The following is a 21,841-nucleotide window of genomic DNA, read 5'->3' on the forward strand; positions in this document are numbered from 1 at the left end:
CAACTTCTGAATGCCGGCAGAGGACATCAGGCACTCAGAAAAGCAACCCAACTCTTCGAAAGGAGGTAGGAAAAAATATAAAAGACAAAAAAAGAGACAAAAGAGGGAGGGACGGAGTTCTGTCCCAGGAAGGGAGTCTTAAAAAGAGAGAAGTTTCCAAACACCAGGAAACCTTCTCACTGCCGAATCTGTGCCGAGCTTTGGAAGCACAGAGGGCAACATAAAAGGGAGGGGAAAAAAAAAAAAACAATTAAAAATCGCAGATTGTGAGCCCTACGGTAACTCCCCCAGCGGAGAAGCAGCGCAGATGCCTGCACACAGCATTAGCAAGCCGGGGCTGGGCAGGGAAGCGCAGCGCGGGCTGTGTCCCTTAGAGTAAGAATCGGACTGAATGTCCTGAGCGCTATCTGAGCGAAATAATTTGGGCTAGCAAACCAGACTGTGGGATATCTACCACGTGAAAAGCCAGCCCTAACCTAAGACACCTCCAGGCCCGCGCACAGAACAAAGGACTGAACAGAGATAGCCGGCTGCAGACCTTCCCCCTCCGGTGACAGGCAGCCAGAGCCGGAAGTTGGCAATCGCAGCCCCAGAGAGACACTATCTATAAAACTGTAAGCAGGCTTCTTTGCTAACTAAAACTTCATGGGGGTCTGGATGGTCAACATATGCCTGAGAAGGTGCGCTGGTTTTACATCCAGATAACCGAGTGGCGGGGAGGCGATAAGTCGCAGCATTGGCGCTCGCCAAACACCTCATCACCTGAGCTGCTTGGATCTGGGAAGAGCACAAAACGCAGGCCCAACCGAGTCTGCGCCTCTGAGGACTACCCGAGTGCCTGAACCTGAGCGGCTTGGACCTGGGAGCTCAGCCCAGGGCCGGCCTCTGATTGTTCCCGCGGAACAACCTAGAGCCCGAGCAGTGTGGGCAGGGAGGCTACACGCGCTGTGAGCTGGGGCAGACCCAGTGTGGCTGAGGCACTGCGAGTGCACGCCAGTGTTATCTGTTTGCAGCATCCCACCCACCCACCCCACAGCGCGGCTGAACAAGTGAGCCAAAAAAAAAAAAAAAAAAAAAATAGTGTCCTCCACTGTCCCCTTTGTGTCAGGGCGGGAACCAGACACTGAAGAGACCAGCAAACAGAAGAAGCTATAACAGAGGGAAACGCCTTGGAAGCTACAGGCCATAGATTAAAACCCTGTGGTTACTACGGACTACATAGGAAGGGGCCTATAGATCTTGAGAAATATAAGTCGGACCAAGGAACTAGCCAAAAATGAACTGAACCCACAATACTCACAACAAAACCAGAGAAAGACCTAGATATATTTTTACTATTTTTACGATCAATCTTTCTTTTCTTTTTTTTAAATTTTAAGTCCTCTATTGTCCTTTAATTTTCACTTTTATAACTATTACTTTGCAAAAAAAAAAAAAAAAAAAAAGACCCTATTTTTTTTTTCTTCTTCAGCAAACTTCATATATATATTTTATAATTTTTTGACCGTGGTTTTTTTCTTTTTCTTCTTTTCTTTAACATTGTAGTTTTGAAATTCTAAACTCTACTCTAGATTTCTAATTTTAGCCTTTTGGTATATGTTATCAATTTTGTACCTATAGGTTTTTTTTAATAATTTCTGTGACTTTTTTTTTTCTTTTTTCCCCCTCTGTTTCTTTCTCTTCTTCTTTTATATAACATCGTATATCTGCAATTCCAAACTCTACTCAAGATTTTTAATTTATGCTTTTTGGTATTTGATATCAATTTTGTACCTGTATTTTCTTTATAATTTTTGCGACATTGTTTTTGTTGGTTTGTTTGTTTTATCTCTTTATTTTTCTTCTTCTTTTTTTTTTAACATTGTATTTTTGAAATTCCAAACTCTACTCTAGATTTTTAATTTCTGCTTTTTGGTATTAGTTATCAATTTTGTACCTGTAGTTTCTTTATAATTTTCACGACCTTGTTTGTTTTTCTTTGTTCGTTTTTTCTCTCTTTCTTTTCCTTCTTCTTTTCATTAACATCGCATTTTTGAAAATCCAAACTCTACTCTAGATTTTTAATTTTTGCTTTTATGTATTTGTTACCAATTTTGTACCTTTAAGAACCCAATCTTCAGGACCCATTTTTCACTAGGGAACGAGATTACTGGCTTGACTGCTCTCTCTCCCTTTGGACTCTCCGTTTTCTCCACCAGGTCGCCTGTATCTCCTCCCTAACCCCTCTCTACTCTACCCAACTCTGTGAATTTCTGTGTGTTCCAGACAGTGGAGAACACTTAGGGAACTGATTACTGGCTGGATCTGTCTCCTTCCTTTTCATTTCCCCCTTTTATTCTTCTGGCCACCTCTGTCTCCTGCCTCCTTCTTCTCTTCTCTGTATAACTCCGTGAACATCTCTGAGTGGTCCAGTTGTGGAGTGCACATAAGGAAGTGACTACTGGCTAGCCCACTCTCTCCACTATTGATTCCACCTCATCTCATTTGGGTCACCTCTAACTCCCTCCTCCCTCTTCTCTTCTCCATGTAACGCTGTGAACCTCTCTGAGTGACCCTCACAGTAGAGAAACTTTTCATCTTTAACGTAGATGTTTTATCAATGGTGCTGTATAGAAGGAGAAGTTTTGAAACTACCGTAAAAATAAGACCGATAACTGGAAGCAGGAGGCTTAAGTCCAAACCCTGACTCCAGGGAACTCCTGACTCCAAGGAACATTAATTGACAGGAGCTCATCAAACGCCTCCATACCGACACTGAAACCAAGCACCACACAAGGGCCAACAAGTTCCAGGGAAAGACATAACAAGCAAATTCTCCAGCAACAAAGGAACACAGCCCTGAGCTTCAAGATACAGGCTGCCCAAAGTCACCCCAAAACCATAGACATCTCATAACTCATTACTGGACATTTCATTACACTTCAGAGAGAAGAAATACAGCTCCATCCACCAGAACATCGACACAAGCTTCCCTAACCAGGAAACCTTGACAAGCCACCTGTACAAACCCACACACAGTGAGGAAACGCCACAATAGAGAACTCCACAAACTGCCAGAATACAGAAAGGACACCCCAAACTCAGCAATTTAAACAAGATGAAGAGACAGAGGAATAGCCAGCAGATAAAGGAACAGGATAAATGCCCACCAAACCAAACAAAAGAGGAAGAGATAGGGAATCTACCTGATAAAGAATTCCGAATAATGATAGTGAAATTGATCCAAAATCTTGAAATTAAAATGGAATCACAGATAAATAGCCTGGAGACAAGGATTGAGAAGATGCAAGAAAGGTTTAACAAGGACTTAGAAGAAATAAAAAAGAGTCAATATATAATGAATAATGCAATAAGTGAAATTAAAAACACTCTGGAGGCAACAAATAGTAGAATAACAGAGGCAGAAGACAGGATTAGTGAATTAGAAGATAGAATGGTAGAAATAAATGAATCAGAGAGGACAAAAGAAAAACGAATTAAAAGAAATGAGGACAATCTCAGAGACCTCCAGGACAATATTAAATGCTACAACATTCGAATCATAGGGGTCCCAGAAGAAGAAGACAAAAAGAAAGACCATGAGAAAATACTTGAGGAGATAATAGTTGAAAACTTCCCTAAAATGGGGAAGGAAATAATCACTCAAGTCCAAGAAACCCAGAGAGTCCCAAACAGGATAAACCCAAGGTGAAACACCCCAAGACACATAGTAATCACATTAACAAAGATCAAACACAAAGAACAAATATTAAAAGCAGCAAGGGAAAAACAACAAATAACACACAAGGGAATTCCCATAAGGATAATAGCTTATCTTTCAATAGAAACTCTTCAAGCCAGGAGGGAATGGCAAGACATACTTAAAGCGATGAAAGAAAATAACCTACAGCCCAGATTACTGTACCCAGCAAGGATCTCATTCAAATATGAAGGAGAAATCAAAAGCTTTTCAGACAAGCAAAAGCCTAGAGAATTCTGCACCACCAAACCAGCTCTCCAACAAATACTAAAGGATATTCTCTAGACAGGAAACACAAAAACGGTGTATAAATTCGAACCCCAAACAATAAAGTAAATGGCAACGGGATCATACTTATCAGTAATTACCTTAAACGTAAATGGGTTGAAAGCCCCAACCAAAAGACAAAGACTGGCTGAATGGATACAAAAACAAGACCCCTACATATGTTGTCTACAAGAGACCCACCTCAAAACAGAGGACACATACTGACTGAAAGTGAAGGGCTGGAAAAAGATTTTCCATGCAAATAGGGACCAAAAGAAAGCAGGAGTAGCAATACTCATATCAGATAAAATAGAATTTAAAACAAAGACTGTGAAAAGAGACAAAGATGGTCACTACATAATGATCAAAGGATCAATCCAAGAAGAAGATATAACAATTATAAATATATATGCACCCAACACGGGAGCACCGCAGTATGTAAGACAAATGCTAACAAGTATGAAAGGAGAAATTAACAATAACACAATAATAGTGGGAGACTTTAATACCCCACTCACACCTATGGATAGATCAACTAAACAGAAAATTAACAAGGAAACACAAACTTTAAATGATACAATAGACCAGTTAGACCTAATTGATATCTATAGGACATTTCATCCCAAAACAATGAATTTCACCTTTTTCTCAAGCGCACATGGAACCTTCTCCAGGATAGATCACATCCTGGGCCATAAAGCTAGCCTTGGTAAATTCAAAAAAATAGAAATCATTCCAAGCATCTTTTCTGACCACAATGCAGTAAGATTAGATCTCAATTACAAGAGAAAAACTATTAAAAATTCCAACATATGGAGGCTGAACAACACACTGCTGAATAACCAACAAATCACAGAAGAAATAAAAAAAGAAATCAAAATTTGCATAGAAACGAATGAAAATGAAAACACAACAACCCAAAACCTGTGGGACACGGTAAAAGCAGTCCTAAGGGGAAAGTTCATAGCAATACAGGCACACCTCAAGAAACAAGAAAAAAGTCAAATAAATAACCTAACTCTACACCTAAAGCAACTAGAAAAGGAAGAAATGAAGAACCCCAGGGTTAGTAGAAGGAAAGAAATCTTAAAGCTTAGAGCAGAAATAAATGCAAAAGAAACAAAAGAGATCATAGCAAAAATCAACAAAACCAAAAGCTGGTTTTTGAAAGGATAAATAAAATTGACAAACCATTAGCCAGACTCATCAAGAAACAAAGGGAGAAAAATCAAATCAATAAAATTAGAAATGAAAATGGAGAGATCACAACAGACCACACAGAAATACAAAGGATCATAAGAGAGTACTATCAACAATTATATGCCAATAAAATGGACAACGTGGAAGAAATGGACAAATTCTTAGAAAAGTACAACTTTCCAAAACTCGACCAGGAAGAAATAGAAAATCTTAACAGACCCATCACAAGCACGGAAATTGAAACTGTAATCAAAAATCTTCCAGCAAACAAAAGCCCAGGTCCAGACGGCTTCACAGCTGAATTCTACCAAAAATTTAGAGAAGAGCTAACACCTATCCTGCTCAAACTCTTCCAGAAAATTGCAAAGGATGGTAAACTTCCAAACTCATTCTATGAGGCCACCACCACCCTAATACCAAAACCTGACAAAAATCCCACAAAAAAGAAAACTACAGGCCAATATCACTGATGAACATAGATGCAAAAATCCTTAACAAAATTCTAGCAATCAGAATCCAACAACACATTAAAAAGATCATACACCATGACCAAGTGGGCTTTATCCCAGGGATGCAAGGATTCTTCAATATCCGCAAATCAATCAATGTAATACACCACATTAACAAATTGAAAAATAAAAACCATATGATTATCTCAATAGATGCAGAGAAAGCCTTTGACAAAATTCAACATCCATTTATGATAAAAACTCTCCAGAAAGCAGGAATAGAAGGAACATACCTCAACATAATCAAAGCTATATATGACAAACCCACAGCAAACATTATCCTCAATGGTGAAAAATTGAAAGCATTTCCTCTAAAGTCAGGAACAAGACAAGGGTGCCCACTTTCACCACTACTATTCAACATAGTTTTGGAAGTTTTGGCCACAGCAATCAGAGCAGAAAAAGAAATAAAAGGAATCCAAATTGGAAAAGAAGAAGTAAAGCTCTCACTGTTTGCAGATGACATGATCCTCTACACAGAAAACCCTAAAGACTCCACCAGAAAATTACTAAAACTAATCAATGACTATAGTAAAGTTGCAGGATATAAAATCAACACACAGAAATCCCTTGCATTCCTATACACTAATAATGAGAAAACAGAAAGAGAAATTAAGGAAACAATTCCATTCACCATTGCAACGGAAAGAATAAAATACTTAGGAATATATCTACCTAAAGAAACTAAAGACCTACATATAGAAAACTATAAAACACTGGTGAAAGAAATCAAAGAGGACACTAACAGATGGAGAAATATACCATGTTCATGGATTGGAAGAATCAATATAGTGAAAATGAGTATACTACCCAAAGCAATCTATAGATTCAATGCAATCCCTATCAAGCTACCAACAGCATTCTTCACAGAGCTAGAACAAATAATTTCACAATTTGTATGGAAATACAAAAAACCTCGAACAGCCAAAGCGATCTTGAGGAAGAAGAATGGAACTGGAGGAATCAACCTACCTGACTGCAGGCTCTACTACAAAGCCACAGTCATCAAGACAGTATGGTACTTGCACAAAGACAGAAATATAGATCAATGGAACAAAATAGAAAGCCCAGAGATAAATCCACGCACATATGGACACCTTATCTTTGACAAAGGAGGCAAGAATATACAATGGATTAAAGACAATTCTTTAACAAGTGGTGCTGGGAAATCTGGTCAACCACTTGTAAAAGAATGAAACTAGAACACTTTCTAACACCATACACAAAAATAAACTCAAAATGGATTAAAGATCTAAACGTAAGACCAGAAACTATACAACTCCTAGAGGAGAACATAGGCAAAACACTCTCTGACATACATCACAGCAGGATCCTTTATGACCCACCTCCCAGAATATTGGAAATAAAAGCAAAAATAAACAAATGGGACCTAATTAACCTTAAAAGCTTCTGCACATCAAAGGAAACTATTAGCAAGGTGAAAAGACAGCCTTCAGAATAGGAGAAGATAATAGCAAATGAAGCAACTGACAAACAACTAATCTCGAGAATACACAAGCAACTCCTACAGCTCAACTCCAGAAAAATAAATGACCCAATCAAAAAATGGGCCAAAGAACTAAATAGACATTTCTCCAAAGAAGACATACAGATGGCTAACAAACACATGAAAAGATGCTCAGCATCACTCATTATCAGAGAAATGCAAATCAAAACCACTATGAGGTACCATTTCACACCAGTCAGAATGGCTGCGATCCAAAAGTCTACAAGTAATAAATGCTGGAGAGGGTGTGGAGAAAAGGGAACCCTCTTACACTGTTGGTGGGAATGCAAACTAGTACAGCCACTATGGAGAACAGTGTGGAGATTCCTTAAAAAACTGGAAATAGAACTGCCTTATGATCCAGCAATCCCACTGCTGGGCATACACACTGAGGAAACCAGAAGGGAAAGAGACACGTGTACCTCAATGTTCATCGCAGCACTGTTTATAATAGCCAGGACATGGAAGCAACCTAGATGTCCATCAGCAGATGAATGGATAAGAAAGCAGTGGTACATATACACAATGGAGTATTACTCAGCCATTAAAAAGAATACATTTGAATCAGTTCTAATGAGGTGGATGAAACTGGAGCCTATTGTACAGAGTGAAGTAAGCCAGAAAGAAAAACACCAATACAGTATACTAACGCATATATATGGAATTTAGAAAGATGGTAACAATAACCCTGTGTACGAGACAGCAAAAGAGACACTGATGTATAGAACAGTCTTATGGACTCTGTGAGAGAGGAAGAGGGTGGGAAGATTTGGGAGAATGGCATTGAAACATGTAAAATATCATGTATGAAACGAGTTGCCAGTCCAGGTTCGATGCACGATACTGGATGCTTGGGGCTGGTGCACTGGGACGACCCAGAGGGATGGAATGGGGAGGGAGGAGGGAGGAGGGTTCAGGATGGGGAACACATGTATACCTGTGGCAGATTTATTTTGATATTTGGCAAAACTAATACAATTATGTAAAGTTTAAAAATAAAATAAAAAAAAAATATATGTATTGCATACCCACTGTGTGTCAGGTACTGATGTGAGAAATGGTGTGTCAAAAATAAAAGACAAATATGTTCTCATCTTTATAATATGTATTCTTTATTTTTCTTGAAAATATTCCCTCACCTTGGGTGAATGGACTTTTTTATCTTTCCAAATATGCTTTTGGTAATAAAAATTGCTTTAGTAAACTGATAGCCTATAATTCAAATGAACAGGAAAAAAGGGATGCTACTTATGAGATTTAGCCTGGGGATATGTAACAAAGAGACTAAACATACGTATCTTTGGTAATAGAGTATTTCTTGAAAAGTTAATTAACAGATATCAATGGATATTTATGATTCAAGAAAACCCAGAAGGAAAGTATGATCTAAAAGAGAGAAGTAGGAAGACAAGTGAGAGACTTGAAGATGATGTGTTGCTAGCATTTAAGATAGAAGAGGCCATAAACTAAGGAATGCAGGTCTTTAGAAGCTGCAAAAGGTGAGGAAACAGGTAATCCTCTAGAGTTCCAGAAGGAATTTCATTCTGCTGACACCTTGATGTTAGCCCAGTAAGACTTCTTTCTACAGAGCTACAAGATAGTAAATTTGTGTGGTTTTTAGCCAGTCAGCTTCCTACAGAAGCAATAAGAAACTAATACAAAATCATACAGAGTGAAATATTTCTTTGGTGATTATTTTCATTTTTCAGTTATTTTCTGCATTAAAAAAATTTAATAATAAAATGAATATATTTTACTTTAGAAATAAAATTTAAAATATAGAAACACTATAAAAAGGATTTTAAAAAGTACTAAAATGAACCAAGTATTCTTATTTTTAAAATCAGCTTCCCCATCTTTGGTTGATGGAAGAAAGTTGGTAGCCATTTGCTCTGATGTAAGAAATAGCTAAAGTGTTTAGGGCAATTTAAGAGAAAAAAAAAAAAAGAAATCCTGAAAATACTTACACTCTCCTTGTTTAATGGATAACACATGAGTTCCTGATTGAGCGATGCTTCCTCTTGCTTTGATCTGAAGACAGAGGGAAATACATTTATTATCATTTTAAAGGGTAGTTATTAAACTTACATATTTATAATATACAAATAACATATTTATAATTTACAAACAACAAGAATCTCACTAGTTCAACCCAAAAGTTACTTTTGTTTACTAAATTTCTCTTCCAATATTTTCCAGTTTGTGTAGTTTAAGTAATAAACTTCAAACAATATACTTTAAATAACAAACATGTAATTTTACAATGTTTTAGAATTTTCTTACTATTTACTACTTATCTTGGATATTAATATTTTAAATTTACATATTCTTTCAACATATATTTTAAGCATCTATTATATGCAAAGCAATACATAGTGAAGGGAGGTATAAAATATATGTAAGTATTATCTATTGCTGCCTTTATTTAAAAAAAACAGCAAAAAATTAAAAGTATTTACACTCTCCATGTGTCTGGTACTGAAGTAAATAATTTTAAGATTTTTCTTTTTTTCTGGCAATAACTCTATGTTGTTGTTATTCAGTTGCTCAGTTGTGTCTGACTGTTTGCAACCCCATGGACTGCAGCACACCAGGCTTCCCTGTCCTTCACCATCTCACAGAGTTTGCTCAAACTCACGTCCATTAAGTCGATGATGCCATCCAACCATCTCATCCTCTGTTGCCCTCTTTTCCTCCTGCCCTCAATCTTTCCCAGCATCAAGGTTTTTTCCAATGAGTCAGCTCTTTGCATCAGGTGGCCAAAGTATAGTAGCCTCAGCTTCAGCATCAGTCTTTCCAATCAATATTCAGGGTTGATTTCCTTTAGGACTGACCAATTTGATCTCCATGTTGTCTAAGGGACTTTCAAGAGTCTTCTCTAGCACAATAGCTTGAAGGTATCAATTCTTTGGCGCTTAGCCTTCTTTATGGTCCACCTCTCAAATCCGTACATGACTACTGGAAAAACTAGAGCTTTGACTATATGCACCTTTGTAGGCAAAGTGATGTCTCTGCTTTTTAATACACTGTCTAGGTTTGTCATAGCTTTTCTTCCAGGAGCAAGCGTCTTTTAATTTCATGGCTGCAGTCACTCACCTGCAGTGATTTTGGAGCCCAAGAAAATAAAGCCTGTCACTGTTTTCATTATTTCCCCATCTGTTTGCCATGAAGTGATGGGACTGGCTGCCATGATTTTAGTTTTTTGAATGTTGAGTTTTAAGCCAGCTTTCTCACTCTCCTCCTTCAGCTTCATCAAGAGGTTCTTTAGTTCCTCTTTGCTTTCTTCCATTAGGGTGGTGTCATCTGCATATCTGAAGTTGTTGATATTTCTCTCAACAATCTTGATTCCAGCTGGCACTTCATCCATGCTGGCACTTCACATGATGTACTCTGCATAGAAGTTAAATGAGCAGGGTGACAATATACGGCCTTAACATACTCTTTTTCCAATTTTGAACCAGTCCATTGTTTCATGTCTGGTTCTAACTGTTGCTTCTTGACCTGCATACAGGTTTCTCAGGAGGCAGATAAGCTGATCTTGTATTCCCATCTCTTTCAGAATTTTCCACAGTTTGTTGTGGAAAACTGTGTCAAAGGCTTCAGTGTAGTCAGTGAAGCATAAGTATTCAAGAAAATTAAATACACTAAAAAGCCTCTTGATGAAAGTGAAAGAGGAGAGTGAAAAAGTTGGCTTAAAGCTCAATATTCAGAAAACGAAGATCATGGCATCCTGTCCCATCACTTCATGGCAAATAGATGGGGAAATAATGGAAACAGTGACAGGCTTTATTTTCTTGGGCTCCAAAATCACTGCAGGTGGGTGACTGCAGCCATGAAATTAAAAGACGCTTACTCCTTGGAAGGAAAGTTATGTCCAACCTAGATAGCATATTAAAAAGCAGAGACATTACTTTGTCAACAAAGGTCCATCTAGTCAAGGCTATGGTTTTTCCAGTGGTCATGTATGGATGAGAGAGTTGGACTGTGAAGAAAGCTGAGTGCCAAAGAATTGATGCTTTTGAACTGTGGTGTTGGAGAAGACTCTTCAGAGTCCTTTGGACTGCAAGGAGATCCAACCAGTCCATTCTGAAGGAGATCAGCCCTGGGATTTCTTTGGAAGGAATGATACTAAAGCTGAAACTCCAGTACTTTGGCCACCTCACGTGAAGAGTTGACACATTGGAAAAGATTCTGATGCCGGGAGGGATTGGGGGCAGGAGGAGAAGGGGACGACAGAGGATGAGATGGCTGGATGGCATCACTGACTCTATGGACGTGAGTCTGAGTGAACTCCGGGAGTTGGTGATGGACAGGGAGGCCTGGTATGCTGCAATTCATGGGGTCACAAAGAGTCGGACACGACTGAGTGACTGAACTGAACTGAACTGAACTGAAGGTAGCATTTCATGCAAAGATGGGCACAATAAAGGAAAGAAATGGTGTGAATCTAACAGAAGCAGAGGATGTTAAGAAGAGGTGGCAAGAATATACAGAAAGTGAAAGGAAAGTGAAGTTGCTCAGTCGTGTCCGACTCTTTGCAACCCCATGGACTATAACATACAAGGCTCCTCTGTCCATGGGATTTTTCCGGCAAGGGTACTGGAGTGGGTTGCCATTTCCTTCTCCAGAGGATCTTCCCGACCCAGGGATTGAACCCGGCTCTCCCACATTGCAGGCAGATGTTTTACCATCTGAGCCACCAGGAAAGCCTCTAGAATATAGAGAAGAACTGTATAAAAAAGGGCTTCAGTTCAGTTCAGTTCAGTTCAGTTGCTCAGTCGTGTCCAACTCTTTGCAACTCCATGAACCGCAGCACACCAGGACTCCCTGTCCATCACCAACTCCCAGAGTTTACCCAAACTCATGTCCATTGAGTGTGATGCTATTCAACCATCTCATCCTCTGTCGTCCCCTTCTCCTCCTGCCTGACCTGGATAACCACGATGGTGTAATCATTCACCTAGAATCAGACAACATGGAGTGTGAAGTCAAGTGGGACTTAGGATGTGTTACTATGAACAAAGCTAGTGGAGGTGATGAAATTCCAGCTGAGCTATTTTAAATCCAAAATATGATGCTGTGAAAGTGCTGCACTCAATATGCCAGCAAATTTGGAAAACTCAGCAGTGGCCACAGGACTGGAAAAGATCAGTTTTCATTCCAATCCCAAAGAAAGGCAATGCCAAAGAATGTTCAAACTACACCACACAGTTGCACTCATTACACATGCTAGCAAGGTTATTCTCAAAATCCTTCAAGCAAGACTTCAGCAGTATGTGAACCGAGAACTTCCAGATGTTCAAGCTGGATTTAGAAAAGGCAGAGGAACCAGAGATCAAATTGCCAACATCCACTGGATCATTGAAAAAGCAAGAGAATTCCAGAAATACATCTACTTCTGCTTCATTGACTATGTTAAAACATAAATACTATCTTCAGTATTCAGGTGAAATGATTGACATTATTCTTTACAGATGAGATTAAGTAAATTACCTGAGGTCACATAACTAGGAAGCAATAAAACTAGGATTCTAACTTACTGTCAATTATTTTACTTTTTTTAGAATTACAAAAGTACTATATATAGTTTATGTTCCTATTCAGAATTTTCTACACATAAGGTTTTTTTTTGTTCAAAAGTCTTACTTGGGTAACTACCAGCTTTGAATATTTCTAATTTTTTGACATAAATAGGTATACTGACCCCAAAAGTATCATACCAATTTATAATATGCCTGTCAATATACGTTTCCCTATAGTCACACACAAGTTCTTGAACTTGTAAATTATTTAGAACTTTTATAGGAGTAAAAAGCTACTGCTTTATTTTTAAAATTTTCACTTCTCCCAATTAATGTAAAATTCAACATTTTTTCCTAAAGATTGTTTATACATTTTATTTCCTATTGACTGTTTTGATTTTTATCTTTTGTCTATTGATCTACTGAGTTCTATGATAAAACATTCTTTTTGACTAAATGTCGCCTAAGCGCTTTCCTCTTCTGTTCAATAATTTTCCAATGGAACTCAGAAAAAAATGAAAAAAACTTAAAGTTTCAGGGGAGACTAGACCATGAATGAAAAATTAAGGCATTAATTTGTTAGGAAGCAACTTCTTTTCACTCATAAACACAGAAACAAATTATATTGATATAAAGGGCATTATTTAGATACAAATTCTATCTTTTTAGTTGAAACTTCCCTGGTGGCTCAGTGGAAAAGAATCTACTTGCAGGCAGGAGACCTGGGTTCGATCCTGAATTGGGAAGATCCCCTGGAGAAGGACATGGCAACCCATTCCATTATTCTTACCTGGGAAATCCCAGTTACAGAGAGTCCGGCATGACTTGGCAACTAAATAGCAATCTTTTAGGGTTTATAGACTTAGGAAGAGCTACAGTGGCTTTTAGTCTTACCAAATAATAAAAGGTTAATTCCCTTTCATCTGTCAGAATCTGTCCATTCAGGATGTAGTACACCCGAATCTCCTGTGTTTGCCCACAGATCACAGTATCAGCCACAGGTTCAAGCTGAATGTAACTCTTGCTTGGGGAGAAAATATGACTTGCAGTGTGCATTGCTGGTATGTGAGATTCATCAAGCCACCTGCTATCAAAACAGTGGCTATTCTGTTTGTAAATGACCTAATGGATAGAATAAAGATCTTAAGTAAGTTATTTTTAGTAACATTATATATATATATATATAAACATTTTATATATATATAAAGTCACTCTGTCATTAGATGAAGATTTTTTAAGATCCACGCTTCCTTGATTTCATTATAGGCTGCCTTCCAAAATAAAACATAATCTATAAACAACTTTCCGTTAAGTTTATTTAAAGTTACACTGTATGAATTTAGTCACATTCACTCATAATTAAGATCAATAACTTTTTCTTAATACCCTTATGGTTGTACATTGCATAAGGACATTAGAATATTTCACACAAAATGAAAATAGTGGCTTACCAAAGAAACAATTAAAATCTAGTTTGTAATAAAGCTATAAAAATGTTGGATTTTCAAGGGACTATCAAGATGGTTTAATAAATGTCTCCTGAAACTAGATCATGTCATAAAGTCGAAAATGAAAGTTTTCTGACAGAGAATTTTTTGTGTCTTATTTTGTATTTAGATTTCCACTTACCCCAACTGAAATGAAAGAAGATGTGAAGTTACTGGTATCAATGGAAAAGTTCACCAAACCGTGCTCATTTGTAGTAAATCTGGCACTATACTGAAACATATCCACATTGACCACTACAGTCTCATTGGGGATTGGCTGATCCTTCTCATTGACTAGAAGAACCTAGAAGTAGAAAAGAGAAATAAGAAAGTGAAAACTGATTTCAGGTGTTATATTGCTATAACATTTTCCACTCTATTGTGTTCACTTCTTGACACCTTTTGTCCATTGTCATCTAATGAAGATCTTAGAATATAAAAGTAAGATTTATTTTCTGGGCTCTAAAATATTTTTCTTTTTAACATTTCTGTTTAGATAACTTATGAGCGTTTAATTGAGAACTGCCAACAGTAGATTCACGGTGTTACCTTCCCCAGTTTTCTTCATCTTTGTTGTTCTGTATCTCATTATAAGGCTTCTTTTTGTTTTTGTTGTCACTGTTTAGTTGCTCAGTTGTGTACGACCTTTTGCGACCCCATGGACTGTAACTTGCCAGGCTCCTCTGTCCATGGGATCTCCTGGAGTGGGTTACCATTTCCTTCTCCAGGAATTTTCCCGACTCAGGGATCAAACCTAGGTCTCCTGCTTGGCAGGTAGAGTCTTTACTGCTGAGCCACCAGTGAAGCCCTATATAAGGTATTTGCCTTTTAAGTTTTTATAATTTCTTTACTCACTCTAAATAAATGTTTGTTTTTATAATAAATTTTGCTTTTGTATAATAAAAGAATTTTGATGAATTTAAAAGATAAGTTTTGATATAAAAATTGGTTTTCCTAGAACTCATATGCCCCCAAATATGTTTACATTGAAAAGAAACTTTACCTGCCCAAAGAAAGGAAGCCCACGTCTGTAATGTGAATTCACTTTCGTAAATTTCAGTTTGCTTAAGGTGTTTGTGATTTCACTTGATCCATGTCCGGTTAATTCCAACCCTGAAGAATAATTCAGAGAAGTTGAACTGTTCTGTATGTTCTATTCACCTCACCTCCTATCCCATCCCAGCTTCACTCCATTGTAACAAAAAAACGTTCATATACTCTTATTCTTTCATTGAGATCTATAATTCCTCAATTCTCTGGTTTCACAAATATCCTGCTTGTTCCATCCATGTTCTTGAGGAGATTTTCTCCTCATTTCCTCAGAGATCTTGCTCTGTCTTGCTCCTCCCCAGCAACCATATGGGAACAACTTCATTCTTCACACTGGCCTAAAAATATTCTTAAATTTCTGTCACAAACCCCTTCCGCAGCAAAAGCCTTCTTTTCAGCACATGGCGAGAAGTACAGCCAATACCCAGGACTTTTTCATTCAGTGAAGTGTGATCTGTATATTATCTCCATTATCGAAAGCCTTCCTCCTGTCAAAAGAAACCACTTTTTCATTCCCCCCAACTCTAACCCTATGTGTGCTCAATCACCTAGTCATATCCAGCTCTTTGTGATCCCACGGGCTGTGGCCTGCCAGGCTCCTCTGTCCTTGGGATTCTCCAGGCAAGAATACCAGAGTGGGTTGCCATTTCCTTCTCTAACCCTATGTCTTCTAGTTTTATTCTACCTATTTACCTAATCTTCTGACTGTAGTTGTTTCAGTTTTTGAGCCCCTCCTTGTCCACCTCTAGCCTCAATTTAGCAATGATAATTAACTTACTTTCAGAACACTTGCTTTTTCTCTTAGGACGATCTGAATACAGTAAGAATGGTTTCAGATTTACATTTTGAATCCTGATTTTGCTCAGACTTTTCTTTCTAGATTGTCCATCGAGTGAATCAACTGACATTTTGATATTCCAAGCTCTGATGAATTGTCTTAGACAAATCCTCATCACCATAATTCTTTCTCATCTTTTCCTTATCTTGGTTAATGATATTTTCATTTCCCAGACCCCTAAAATTGTAGTCTTTGGGGTCTTTTTGGATAGTATTCTGATTTAACACATTGTAACATATTTTTCATCTAGCCTGTCCTTTTCATGCCTGCTAAAATTAACTTTTTTCCTGTTCTTATATATTTTTTAAATTGAAATAACAATAAAAAAATAAAAGTGACTATTTTAATCAAGTTTTTACTTTACAAATATAAAAATATAACCAAAGCCCTCTTTTGCATTGTATAATTATAATATATGCCATGTTCTTTTCTCTGAGTAGTCTAAGTAGTGTATGTTCTATATAAAACTACTAAATAGCAATTGGAAAATATTCAATAGCTTGAGGGGCAAAAACTAAAAAGTTTTACTCAAATGTTTTAAATCACATTTAGGATTGACATCCCTTTGAAGAAAAGTGAAATTTGTGTTTTTTTCTATGTAATGAAAACATGATTTTTAAAAAGTGGATAATATTCAAAATAGCATTATGATAATTCTGGGTATGAACTCATACTTTTAATAGCATTAACAGATTTTTTTTTTTTACTTTTTATCATTGCCTTCCCTTGTAATTAGCATTGTATGGTTCAGTTGCTATTTTTTTATATTTAAGAGTTCTGTTAAGTTAGCATTTTATTTGGAATTAACAATTATTGTATTTATATGAATAGTTTTTTTGGAATTAACTTAAAAAATAGTTTATTAGGTCATTCTCCTTAAATATAGCTGAAGATATCCAATGATTTCATAATAAAGTCTAATCTCTCTAGTATACAATTTACTTTTCTAAACACCTTAGCGCCAGCCTACTTTTAAAGATTCCTTTGGGACTGAAGACATTTGTTTTATGCTTATTATGCTTTTCTGGTGAACTGTTTCAAAGCGGGCTTCCCTGGCGGCTCAGATGGTAAAGCCTCTGCCTGCAGTGCGGGAGACCCGGGTTCGATCTCTGGGTTGGGAAGATCCCCTGGAGAAGGAAATGGCAACCTACTCCAGTATTCTTGCCTGGAAAAGTCCATGGACTGAGAGGCTCCTCAGAGCCTGGTAGGCTACAGTCCATGGGGTCGCAAAGAGTTGGGCAGGACTGAGCGACTTCACTTTCACTGTTTCGAAATACAATCCATTCTATTCAAATCTGTTTAAATGCTACCTTTTAGAAGTTTTTTTTTGGTCTATATTAGAATAACCTATCTCTCTTCACACTCATTGTGCCCTTATTTATTAACACTTCCTGTGAAAACTTTATGGTGCGTGCCAAGTTGCTTCAGTTGTGTCTGACTCCTTGCGACCCTATGGACCATAGCCCGCCAAGTTCCTCTGTTGATGGGATTCTCCAGGCAAGAGTCCTGGAGTGGGTTGCCATGCCCTCCTCCAGGGGATCTGGCAGGCGGTTTCTTTATCACTAGCGCTACCTGGGAAGCCTCCAAATTTTATTATGGTTATATATAATACATAGATACATATATACATAGCCATTTATATGTATAATTTCTTTTTAGATTCCTAATTCCTTGAGGGGAGAGACCATATCACTAACACAGACCCCCAAACTAGAAAGTATTTTACATGGATTGAATATTTGATAAATGTTCAACAAGTTAATACACATTTAATAATAATACAAACCTGTTCCCTCCTCTCTGACCTTGGCTTCCACTTGTAATGTACTCTCATATCCTTTTTGTTTCAGCTGAAGTGATTTAGCATTTACCAGTTGTGTGAAACAACCTTCATCATCTGCCTGAAAAGAAAGGAAGAGAAATCCTGGGTTCTCTGATTTGTGATTTAAAAAAGTCAGTTTTCAACCAATGACGATTTTGTGTTGGCCACAGAAGAAAATTTTACAGATGTTTTGTTCACTTTTTGGGTTCTTATCTTTTCCCCCAGGTGATTTGTTCACTAATCATTGCATCAAATCATTGCCAACCTTTGCTTTCTCCCCTCGCTTCTGAAAGTCTATCCCATTTCTGTCATATTAAACTTTTCTTCCTATGTGGCGCTAGTGATAAAGAACCTGCCTGCCAATGCAGGAGACACAGGAGATGCAGGTTCAATTACTGGATTGGTAAGATCCCCTGGAGGAGGTCATGGCAACCGACTCCAATATTCTTGCCTGGGAAAGCCCTTGGACAGAGGAGCCTGGTGGGCTATAGTCCATAGAGTTGGAAAGAGTTGGACACGACTAATGCAATGTATGACCAACTGAGAGAGTCATTTCCTAGGCAGGTTGATAGGGAGTCTAGGGGTCCCCAAGGAGAGAGGGGTCTGGAATTCTCAAGGAAGAAGAAAGGACAAACTTTTTTCTTTCTCCACATTCCTTAGGATTATATAACAATAATGTATCCTGCCTAAGGACAGTCTCTGGATTAAACCTTCTGTTATCTTAAAATGTAAATTATGGGAGTAGGTCTGATGAGGTCTTTACAACCTCCAGACATTCTTTGGATTCATTGGAGAGTACATAACTTCATTGCTAACACTAGCAAGCATGTACTCTTTCTGCCCCCTTCTGATGCCTATGTCAGAAGCTTTCTCTATCTCCTTTATACTTTAATAAAAGTTTATTACACAAAAGCTCTGAGCGATCAAGCCTTGTCTCTGGCCCTGGATTGAATTCTTCTCCTCCGGGGGCCAAGAATCCCGGTGTCTTCGCGTGATTCAACAACAACCTTTCACAACCTAGATAGCATATTAAAAAGCAGAGACATTACTTTGCCAACAAAGGTCCGTCTAGTCAAGGCTATGGTTTTTCCAGTAGTCATGCATGGATGTGAGAGTCAGACTGTGAAGAAAGCTGAGCGCTGAAGAATTGATGCTTTTGAACTATGGTGTTTGAGAAGACTCTTGAGAGTCCCTTGGACTGCGAGGAGATCCAACCAGTCCATTCTAAAGGAAATCAGTCCTAGGTGTTCATTGGAAGGACTGATGCTAAAGCTGAAACTGCAGGACTTTGGTCACCTCATGCGAAGATTTGACTCATTGGAAAAGACTCTGATGCTGGGAGAGATTGGGGGCAGGAGGAGAAGGGGACGACAGAGGATGAGATGGCTGGATGGCATCACTGACTCGATGGACATGAGTTTGAGTGAACTCCGGGAGCTGGTGATGGACAGGGAGGCCTGGTGTGCTTTGATTCATGGGGTGGCAAAGAGTAGGACACAACTGAGTGACTGAACTGAACTGAACTGAAGGCAACGTAGCTCAGTGTTTCCCAACATGCCATGGTATTTTGTAATTTTATCTCTTTGTGTACGTTGTTCCTTAAATATCTTTTCTTGCTTCCACTCTCATTGTGGCCAACAGTTACAGCTCTTCTAAACACAACTCAGATATAATATGTTCTAAGAATCCTCTGTAATGATCTCCACCTAAATATTGACTGTAGTTGTTCAGTGGGTCAGTTGTATCTGACTCTTTTGCCACCCCACAGACTGTAGATCGCCATTCTTCTCTGTCCATGGGATTCTCCAGGCAAGAATACCAGGTTGCATTTCCTTCTCCAGGGGATCTTCCTGACCCAAGATCGAACCCACATCTCTTGCATTGCAGGCAGATTCTTCACTGCTGAGTCATCAGGGCAGCCTAAATATTGACTAGGGATTGTTAACTGTGTTTTCTTGATATCTAGGACATTAATGAAAGCACATATATTTATTGACTAGATGATTTATTATAGAAATTAGATTTTGAAACTAAACATTGGGATCCATATTATAATAAAGATTTGTTTTCATTTTTTACTTGTTTGCATGATATTTATTGCACAGTAAAATTTAGTCGCACTTAATTTGGGCTTCCCTGGTGGCTCAGAGGGTAAATAGTTTGCCTGCAATGCAGAAGACCAAGGTTCCATTCCTGGGTTCAGAAGATTCCCTGGAGAAGGGAATGGTTACCCATTCCAGTATTCTTGCCTGGAAATATTTATTGCACAATAAATAAATATTTATTGCACAACTTTAATCAATTTAATTTACTTACATACAGATGTCATGACTCACTTGAAAATGAAAATGAATCTTAGTCTCCCTGATTTGATAAAGATTTTGACAGCTATATTTCTCTCATGTTTATCTTGCTTATCAGTATTCATCTTGACTTTCATCATCATGTTTACCACCTTAGCCTTTCATTCTGCAACTTAAACTTATAACTTGCTTTTCCACACCTGACAATGTCTGCTCACACTGCCTCACCCTGACCTTTTTTGTATTCTTCCTCTGAAATTAGTAATTCATACATTTCATTTCTTTTTTTTTTTTACATTTCATTTCTTAATACATGTCCTTCTGCTGTTTCCTTTACATCTCTGATATAATCAAGGACTCTCATCCATCTTTTCACTTGGTCCCCCTCTCTTCAACCTGATGCTGATCTCATAGACTCCCACATGCAGGTTAGATTCCACAGTGTCATTTGATTATCCACTGGCCCAATTCTTAACATTTGCCATATTTTTCTTCTGTTTTCTGTTTGATTAAAGTCAACTTTGGAGACTTCCACATCCTTTTATGCCTGGACACCTGGCATTTTGATTGCTATCAGAAGGAAATTGCAAAACTGGCCAAATAAATACGATCATAAATCCATGAGCCCTGTCTTCAAGTGGGTTCTGATTATTGCCAGGCAATCTTAAAATATTTCCCTTATTCCACAGTTTTCCTAGGTGACTAATTCAAACACTACTCTCATATTGCATTGTATTATGTTGCATTGTATTGTGTTCTTTATTGTATTATCAGTTGCAAGAAAGCAAGATCTGGTGTTAGTGTCCTGGGGAGAGTGGTTTCCATATACCTGTTGACTGAATTCTTCACAGATGCTATTTGGATATTTTCCATAGCAGGGAGAACTGTAGGGTAAATATTTTCTGCATACATTAATCGTCACTAGGCCACGGACAGGCTTTCCATATGTGTATCTGTAACAATAAAGTGGTCATACAAAAAGATATTTAACATAAATAACTTACATTTCCTACACATGATTTGATCCATTCATCTTACTCATCTACAGCAATTGCATTTCCTTTCATAGCATTAGCACTTTAGAAGTACTTATTCTGAAACTGTCTTATCTATACCTCTAAAAGAACATACTTATGAGTACTGAATTGTTTTTTGAAACACCTCCAAATGGAAAAGTAACAGTGTGGTTTTTCTCGGATCTTACCTTCCTCTCAGTTGAGGTTTGACTATAAAACTGCCTATTTCCTTCTTTCTCTGCTGTCATATTATCTAGGTTATGATTCTAACTTTGTCAGTACCTCCAAAGTTGTCTTAGGGAAAAAAATTAGGGAAATATAGAGAGTGTATTTCTTTTGTTTGTTTGCTGGTTTTATTTTTTAAGATTTTTTGTTGTTGTTGTGGACTTAAAAACCTTTCCCGAATTTGTTATAATATTGCTTCTGTTGTTTGTTTTTTTTGGCAGCAAAACATGTGGGATCTTATCTCCCTAACCAGGGATTGAATCTGCACCCCCTGCCTTGGAAGGCAAATTTTTAGCCACTGGACCATCAAGGAAGTCCCAAGAGTGTATTTCTAAGTCCTCCCTAACTTTTATATG

General features: G+C 37.9%; 1 protein-coding gene across 2 annotated transcripts in view; it reads right to left on the reverse strand.

Annotated features, from left to right (window-relative positions):
* Positions 1–21,841, reverse strand: part of LOC102403293 (pregnancy zone protein) — a 68,652-nt gene that overhangs the window by 31,005 nt on the left and 15,806 nt on the right. For both annotated transcript variants that reach the window (XM_025283185.3, XR_006550378.2), the window contains exons 9-14: positions 21,074–21,197; positions 17,906–18,020; positions 15,235–15,344; positions 14,374–14,535; positions 13,639–13,866; positions 9,190–9,253 (exon numbers count right to left, since the gene is read on the reverse strand). In XM_025283185.3, coding sequence (XP_025138970.2) covers positions 9,190–9,253; positions 13,639–13,866; positions 14,374–14,535; positions 15,235–15,344; positions 17,906–18,020; positions 21,074–21,197 — 803 coding nt within the window. The remainder of the gene's footprint in view (positions 1–9,189; positions 9,254–13,638; positions 13,867–14,373; positions 14,536–15,234; positions 15,345–17,905; positions 18,021–21,073; positions 21,198–21,841) is intronic.

This window comes from Bubalus bubalis, chromosome 4, assembly GCF_019923935.1.
Source record: "Bubalus bubalis isolate 160015118507 breed Murrah chromosome 4, NDDB_SH_1, whole genome shotgun sequence".
Lineage (NCBI taxonomy): Eukaryota > Metazoa > Chordata > Mammalia > Artiodactyla > Bovidae > Bubalus > Bubalus bubalis.